Here is an 8,037-nt window from a genome sequence, read left to right on the forward strand (position 1 = left end):
GCATGTGTCATTTAGACAGCAGTTAACGTGACTCCACACGATTTATAAGCTCTGATCTGAGTCACGCAGGAGGTGAGGAAATGCCGGTTCTGCCCAGTTTCAGTGTGTTTCTTACAAAAGATAACAACAAATGAGATTTTCCTTTTCAGTGCGGATATGATGCAAATATAAGCATTGTGAGCATCCTTGTCCTCTGATTGCAGAAAAGCGCGCCTGCCTCTGTCTACCTCTCAACCCCAAGTCCACAGGGTGAGTAGCTCACTAAACCACCTGCCGTCTCATCATGCAGCAGTTTGTGCAGTGTGTCGCCTGAAGAAGCGAGTGTGCGGCGCTTCCGAGAGCACAGGCGTCCTTTTATGGGCTTCTTCTCATTCCTCTTTCATCTTCTTTATGTGAAAGCGTAAAGTGCAATCAAAACAGCCAGGCTGTCAGACAAATATGTGCAGTAGCTTCTCCAGAGCTGGAGGAGGTTTATTCAAATCATTCCATCAGCAGCAGTTTACCGGCTCATACTCAGGGCAAGACATGCATCAGCTCAGAGCTACACATAAAATATCCCACAACCTCCTGTTCTGCATAAAACCAAACCCGGCTCCGTAGAGTGCAGCGCGGAGCTGGAGGAGGGAACGTGTCAGACCCAGGCTTCCAGCTGAACTTCCTTCGTGGCATCTGCTCATTGAATTAACATGGTTTTTAAGCGGCAGCGTTTCTAACTTGCCTGTGATTTAAACTCAGGTAAACAGAGATTCTCTCCGTCACATCCCATCAGATCTTCACTTACTGTAATGGAGCCACATGATGAGGCTGCTTCCTTGTTAATGTCCAGTTAGGACTGTTATGGATTTGCTGGCAATTGTTTATTTATGAGTTCCATCCATCCACTCAGCGTATTAAAGTAAACACGCAGAAAGACTTCGCTACCGGTGATGTAACTGTAGAATCCACACGTTTAAATCTGGAAGAAAATGACAACGTTGTCTTTCTGGTGACGTAATAATCATGAAATCTGCTGAAGTCAGTGATTTCCCCTCAGGCCTGATTTGAATCTGTCACAGACGAACTGATGACCTCACTGCTTCCAAATGAACCTCTCCAAACTAGAACTTCAGCTCCTCGCTGTCTCTGAGCTGAATGGACAAAGCTTCTAAAGTAGTCGCCCAAAAAAAGGATTGTTAATTCCCCTCGTCTCTGTTCAGGGAAGGCAGAAACCCGCCTGAGGCCAGTCCGCTCGGCACTGCTCCTGCCTTTTGTGGCAACAGGAGAAACTGAAGCAGACCGCCAGAAATAGAAAGCAGAAGAAGAATAGGCGAGCGGACGGAGGAATACATATGGTTGTTGTGATAAGAAATGCAGCGCGCGGAGAAATGCCAGCAGCGTTTACAGAGGAGCATAATTCAAATTCAGCTGAAACTGTGCACTTTTCATGGGGGGGTGCGTTCACAGTCCTTTTACGGATGCTACGGATTCTGTTGACGTGAAACCTGCCACAGGTTCCAACCTGACACAGCATCTCCCTTTGTCTCATATCTCCACCGACAGAGAGTCCCAGTACAGCACCAAGGCGTTTGAGCAGACGCTCAGTGTGGATCTGTGTGGAACAGCAGGTAAACCACTCACTGACTCACCCGGCTGGAACCAGTATCCCCAGTTTGAGCGAGGCTGACACTGGTATGTCCTCCTCAGGTCTCACCCCTCCCACCACCCCACCTCACAAACCTGTTGAAGATGAGCTCTTCAAGCCAGCAGAGGGCGGGAAGGCCGGAGCAGGGAGCACCGGCGGAGGAGGAGGGAACGAGCCCATCGCAGCCAAGAGCTCGTCCTGGCTGAGCCGCGGCCACCACCAGCGGAAGCTGCCGGAGCAGACGGAGCTGTACGCCCAGCTGCGGCGCATGGGCCAGACCGGCCACAGCGACTCCCAGCGCAGGTTCGGCGACCACGACTACTGTGCTCTGAGCCTCGCAGACAACCAAAAGCCCAGCGCTGCCTTGCTCGGAGCCGTGCTGCAGGTGCAGGGCGGGGCCGAGGGAGCGGGCCACGCCCCCACAGCAGCTTCCCATCAGGAATGTGACGGGAAGGAGGCGGAGGCGATGGCGGCGTCACAGGAAGCACCGGAGCAGCAGGCGCCTCCGACGGCGTCGCCACAGGCGGCGGCGGAGGCCACGCCCCCGAGCTCAGAGGAGGAGGCCGAGTGCTCGTCCCGCTCCCCGTCGCCCGTTCTCCACCTGTGCCCCGATTCCCCCGCCAGCAAGACGGACTCCAGGTGAGCGTGGGGCCTGGAGCGGTGATCAAACGTGCTGCACATGTTGTTAGCAGCGCGAGGACTAAGAGAAAAGGCCTGAGTCAGATCCTGCTGCAGGCACAACTTTCTTTCACTGTTTCCTGACTTTCACCTTGTGTCCTTATCTCACGGCTTCTTTTCTTCCTTGTCCTCTAGTGAGAACTCAGAGATCGGTCCTGATGATGAGCAGAGGAACAAAGCCACGTCAGAGGAGGTACATTCACTCTACAGTCTGTTTCAAACTAAGATTCAGCAGCGTGACACACATTTGACTGCTACATGATACAATGCGCAAAAATGGGTCATAATGAGGCGCAAAAATGGGTCAGAATGAGACGCTAACGGGTCAGAATGAGGTGCAAAAACGGGTCAGAATGAGGTGCAAAAACGGGTCAGAATGAGACGCAAAAACGGGTCAGAATGAGACGCAAAAACGGGTCAGAATGAGGCGCAAAAACGGGTCAGAATGAGACGCAAAAACGGGTCAGAATGAGGCGCTAACGGGTCAGAATGAGACGCAAATACGGGTCAGAATGAGGTGCGCGAACGGGTCAGAATGAGACGCTAACGGGTCAGAATGAGGAGCAAAAACGGGTCAGAATGAGGAGCAAAAACGGGTCAGAATGAGGAGCAAAAACGGGTCAGAATGAGGAGCAAAAACGGGTCAGAATGAGACGCAAAAACGGGTCAGAATGAGACGCTAACGGGTCAGAATGAGACGCAAACGGGTCAGAATGAGGCGCAAAAACGGGTCAGAATGAGGCGCAAAAACGGGTCAGAATGAGGCGCAAAAACGGGTCAGAATGAGGCGCTAACGGGTCAGAATGAGGCAAAAACGGGTCAGAATGAGGTGCAAAAACGGGTCAGAATGAGGTGCAAAAACGGGTCAGAATGAGGCGCTAACGGGTCAGAATGAGGCGCAAACGGGTCAGAATGAGACGCTAACGGGTCAGAATGAGACGCTAACGGGTCAGAATGAGACGCAAAAACGGGTCAGAATGAGGCGCAAACGGGTCAGAATGAGGCGCTAACGGGTCAGAATGAGGCGCTAACGGGTCAGAATGAGGCGCAAACGGGTCAGAATGAGGCGCTAACGGGTCAGAATGAGGCGCAAACGGGTCAGAATGAGACGCTAACGGGTCAGAATGAGACGCTAACGGGTCAGAATGAGACGCTAACGGGTCAGAATGAGACGCTAACGGGTCAGAATGAGGCGCTAACGGGTCAGAATGAGGCGCAAAAATGGGTCAGAATGAGGCGCAAAAATGGGTCAGAATGAGACGCAAAAACGGGTCAGAATGAGACGCAAAAACGGGTCAGAATGAGACGCAAAAACGGGTCAGAATGAGGCGCAAACGGGTCAGAATGAGACGCTAACGGGTCAGAATGAGACGCTAACGGGTCAGAATGAGGCGCTAACGGGTCAGAATGAGGCGCTAACGGGTCAGAATGAGGCGCTAACGGGTCAGAATGAGGCGCTAACGGGTCAGAATGAGGCGCTAACGGGTCAGAATGAGACGCTAACGGGTCAGAATGAGACGCTAACGGGTCAGAGTCTCGTGGCCTCCGGCTGCTGCTCGGCTCTTAGTTCACCTGCTTCAGCTCCCACTTCTCAGCGTTCTGTACTGTCCTCTGTCCTGACTGTTGCCATGGTTTCCTTGTTGCCAGGACAACTGCCAGGTGTTTTACATCCACAACCTGCCAAGCAGCGTGACCCAGAACATGCTGAGGAAACGCTTTCAGGTTTTCGGCAACGCAGAGGACTGCAAAGTCATCGTCTGCAACGAGTAAGAGGCCGCGGTGGACGAGCGGAGCTCTGTGGAGGTGACGGGGAGGGATGTTAACGTGTGTGCCTGTTGCAGGGAGCGCTGTGGGGTGATAAAGATTCGCCAGTCGGGGCTGCAGAGACACTGGAGAGAACGGGACACCGTTTTCCAGAACGGGCCGGGGAGTCTGAGGAGACTGACGAGGAAACGCTACATAGACCTCGGTAATAAGACGCAGACACGGCCGATGCCGTTGGCAGAATGTTTAGAGTGCTGCCATGAGGTCACGTGCTGCTCCTCTGTGTTGCAGACGAGGCAGGTCCAGGTCCCGTCAAGAGCAAGTACGATGCACTGGACTTTGACACTCTGCTGAAGGAGGCCCAGAAGTCTCTCCAGCGCTGACGGCCCAGCAGCAGACTGGCCAGCCTTAGTCCACAGCAGCAGCACCCTCCGACTGCACGGCTCCGCCCTCACAGGCCTCAGTACCTCCACGCAAGGCCCCCTTGCAAAGTGTTTACATTTTTACCATTGGAATAGTAGATAAGGACCTGTTGTTTTTGAAGCTCTTTTCACCGGAGGATACTGCGTAAAAACGAGGAACCGCTGGGAGTCCGTGGAGACACCACGGAGGTGTTAGGACTTGTGCTGCAACAGCTGTAGACGCCAACGTAGTTCTCTGCTGAACAACAGTAACGACGCTGCTTCCTGTCTGTTGGTGGCGCTGCCGTGGAAGAGCAGGCGTGAGGGACCTCTGTAGCAAAGCGTCGCGTCGCTCCTCGTGGTGTGTGTGTGTGTGTGTCTGCGTGTCTGTCCTGTTGGTAAAAAGTCGTAAAGAAAAGCTGTGCCTTCGTGGACGGCGGCGACCGCCCCCATGAAGCTCAGCGCGGTCGCATAACCAGAAAAAAAGAAACGACCCCTGCGTTGTTTTAGCAAATAATTGTGGTTGTTTTAAAATCTGTCGTGTGTGTGCTACGGACAAACAATAGAACAAAAAACATTAACGTAATCATTTGATGATAAAGTTTACAAATCTTAAATGAAAAACCAACCATTTGTTCCTTTTTTGTAACTGTAGTGCTTCCTTGATTTGATCTATGCACTGTAAGGAGCTCAGCGTCTCCGACCTCCGACCCCACGGCCTCTGCCACTGGCTGCTCAGACTCCTGCACCTGAATGTTGCACGTGTTTCGGCTCCTCTCCCGTCGGGGGCTCTGGTTTATGTCTCTGCTCTGTTACACACTGACTGGTGTCCAGTGTGTAACAGTGGGTTCCGACCCACAGAACAGCCCCAAAGTGTCCCAACTCAAACAGTGCCACAGTTCCCGTTTACACCCGCGTTGCAGCAGCAGGACAAAGATGGCAGCCGACGCCCCTAAACCCGAGCCCACTTGAATCCACTGGATCTCTCTCTCCCGATCGGCGGTCGGTTCGAATGGAATGTATCAGAATCTGAATGTACTCGCGCGCTTTCCCGGTCCTGCTTGCCCTGTGGAGCTCATGGTGCTCGGAGGCGGAGCCGCCGACTGACATTCGCTGCCGCAGCCAGTAGCAGCCGCCAGGAAGCGGGGGAGCGCGTCCACGCCCACAGCCGGGGAAGTGGCAGCGGATGGGGTTCAAAGCGGGAGGTCCGTATGAGCGGAGCATCTCTACCTCACATCCATCCTCCATCCAGCCACGCTCCCGTTGGACGCCCCCCCCCCCTCAGCCGCTCCCTCCGGGTGGTGAGTTCATGTGTCGTACGGGGACTCCCGCCCGCGAGGGAGCGCTTCCTGTCTTTAACGCTGTCCGTCGCTTGTGTGATGGTTGTTGGCGTGTCCGTGTGTTGGAGTCTCGACCGTGTGTCCTTGTGAATCTGAGTGTTTCGTCTTTGTCTCGTGTCGGACACTGCTGACGCTTGCGGTTTGTGGAGGACGGGTCATCTTCCCTCCTCGCCTTCATCTCTGCGTTGTTCTGGTTTCCTGCTCCTCCAGTCACTTCTCTCTCTGTGGGTTCAACGTGAACTCTCCTTTTTTAGACGGATAATTGTTTCGGATCCTCGTTCTTGTCGTTTCACTAGCTAATCAACTTGGTAACACACAAAAAACTGAATGTTTACATCACTTGATTCTCCTTTGACTTTATTAGGAACGCACACTAAGTACAAAGGCGCCTTATTCAGTGTTTAAAAAAAAAAGGGGCCTGGAAGGACGACGCGTCTTCAGGCTCACTGACGTCCAAAACTAACAGTTTAGTGCTATACATACTGATTGAGAAACAAGGTGTACATTTTTAAAAAAGGGAACAAATTTAATTACAAAAAATAAAAAACTAATCACGAACAACTGAATGAGTATTTGTGCTTAGTATGTATACTACTAAAAAGTGAGAGAATGTGCTGGTTTACATATAAAAAAATGAGAAATTCTAATATGAGTATGTAATGTGTATATAGCACTATGCCTCATTGTAAACATAATGTATTGTGGGTTTTTCTTGTTTGTTTTTTGGATAACGGTGGCAGTTGATCACTAATCAGACAGGACGTGAGCAGGTTCCAGTCAGTTAATGTTTGTTCAGTACAGGGAGGAGGTTAAGGGAAAATGTGCGCTGGCTCGTCCAATGCTAATAATTTGTTTTTAAAGAGAGGGAGGATTGAACTTTCCCTTTAGATCACCACTAGAAGGTTGTTTTGTTGCCGTTTATACAATGACTTCATGTTGATTTAGTTTTTTAAAGCAATTTGAGATGCAATATAATAATCTTATCTTTAAGACAGCCTTTGAAAAACCTGAGGTAATAATGTACAGTGTGGTGGGTCAGTCTGAGCTGTGGATTCATTAGGCTACTGTACCGTGTGTAGACTGCTGTTAAACACAAAAAACTCACAAACTACAGGAAACCTGTGGTCGGCTGCATCGTAAACACATAACACGTACTAATATACTCTTGCACAGATATTGTCCCAAGTAGTTTAATACCTTCACAATATTCCCTTGAGTCAAACCAAGCAGTTGGAACTACGTTGTCACCACGTTTTCACACTTGTACGACGGCATGGGCTCAAAGCTCCACGTGTGACTGTGGAAACGGGAAAAGCGGAAACGAAGCTCATCGCTGGTTCAACCGCTGGTTCAAATGTCCACTAGTTGATGCGAGGGGGGCACTGTAGAAATCCCACTGATTCTGCTGCAGTCGACAGGGCGGAGCGGCCCGGTCGGCACCAAAAGTGGACTGAGGCAAAACAAACACGACCAGAACAAGGGGACGGGAAGCGAGCACGTTTCTCCCACTCGTGACCAAACGGTTCTAAGTGTTTCTGTTGGCAAACGTCCGTCCGAGCGTAGACGCGTGCGCTGGGATTTCTACAGTGGCTGCTGTTGTGCCTGTGAGGTGCCTCCTTTGTTCCAGAGGTGAATGGCACCAAACGACCACATTTGTCATCATGGCAAGCCTTAAAAATCAATCGGTGGGGGGTGAAGCTAGCTTTTATTATTACACTTTCAGACTCCTTTCCAATCCAGTGTGGTTTATTATGAGATAATTACTGACGTAATTAAAACCTTTAATAGCCATATTATTAAAAGCTATATACATATATATGAATATATATTTGTGTGTTTGTGTAGATATCTAGATGATTATATACTTTCTTATAGAAAACGTTGATGTTGACCATTCTCCTCAGTGTTTTGAGAACACGTTGACATATTTCAACATAATGCCGCTGTCCGCTTGGTCTAGGTTTTAGGTCGATGGGCAACGAATCCAAAAAGAAAAAAAAAAAAAAACACTTCCAAAGGGAAAACCCCTCTTCAGAATGCAATACCTTTCTTTCCACTCTTCATTTCAGCAAAATGGGAAATGGCAAGAAAGCCATAGACCTCGAAAGGCAAGTTGACCAAATCCAAAATGACGACTCCAGCTTCACAGGTTGTGGCTCACTAGCGGCTGAGAGACGACACGTTTTGGGCAGTGGCGTCAGATTGCGTTTCCGCGGCCCAGTGGAACCCCGTC

General features: G+C 50.7%; 1 protein-coding gene across 1 annotated transcript in view; it reads left to right on the forward strand.

Moving 5' to 3' along the window:
• ppargc1b (peroxisome proliferator-activated receptor gamma, coactivator 1 beta) overlaps positions 1–7,814 on the forward strand; it is a 51,405-nt gene extending 43,591 nt beyond the window's left edge. The window contains exons 6-12 of the mRNA XM_029165577.3: positions 204–249; positions 1,540–1,604; positions 1,684–2,260; positions 2,435–2,492; positions 3,947–4,065; positions 4,141–4,268; positions 4,355–7,814. Of these exons, the coding sequence (XP_029021410.1) occupies positions 204–249; positions 1,540–1,604; positions 1,684–2,260; positions 2,435–2,492; positions 3,947–4,065; positions 4,141–4,268; positions 4,355–4,446 (1,085 nt within the window). The 3' untranslated portion in view covers positions 4,447–7,814. The remainder of the gene's footprint in view (positions 1–203; positions 250–1,539; positions 1,605–1,683; positions 2,261–2,434; positions 2,493–3,946; positions 4,066–4,140; positions 4,269–4,354) is intronic.
• The last annotated feature ends 223 nt before the right edge of the window (positions 7,815–8,037 follow it).

Source organism: Betta splendens, chromosome 10, assembly GCF_900634795.4.
Source record: "Betta splendens chromosome 10, fBetSpl5.4, whole genome shotgun sequence".
Classification (NCBI taxonomy): Eukaryota; Metazoa; Chordata; class Actinopteri; order Anabantiformes; family Osphronemidae; genus Betta; species Betta splendens.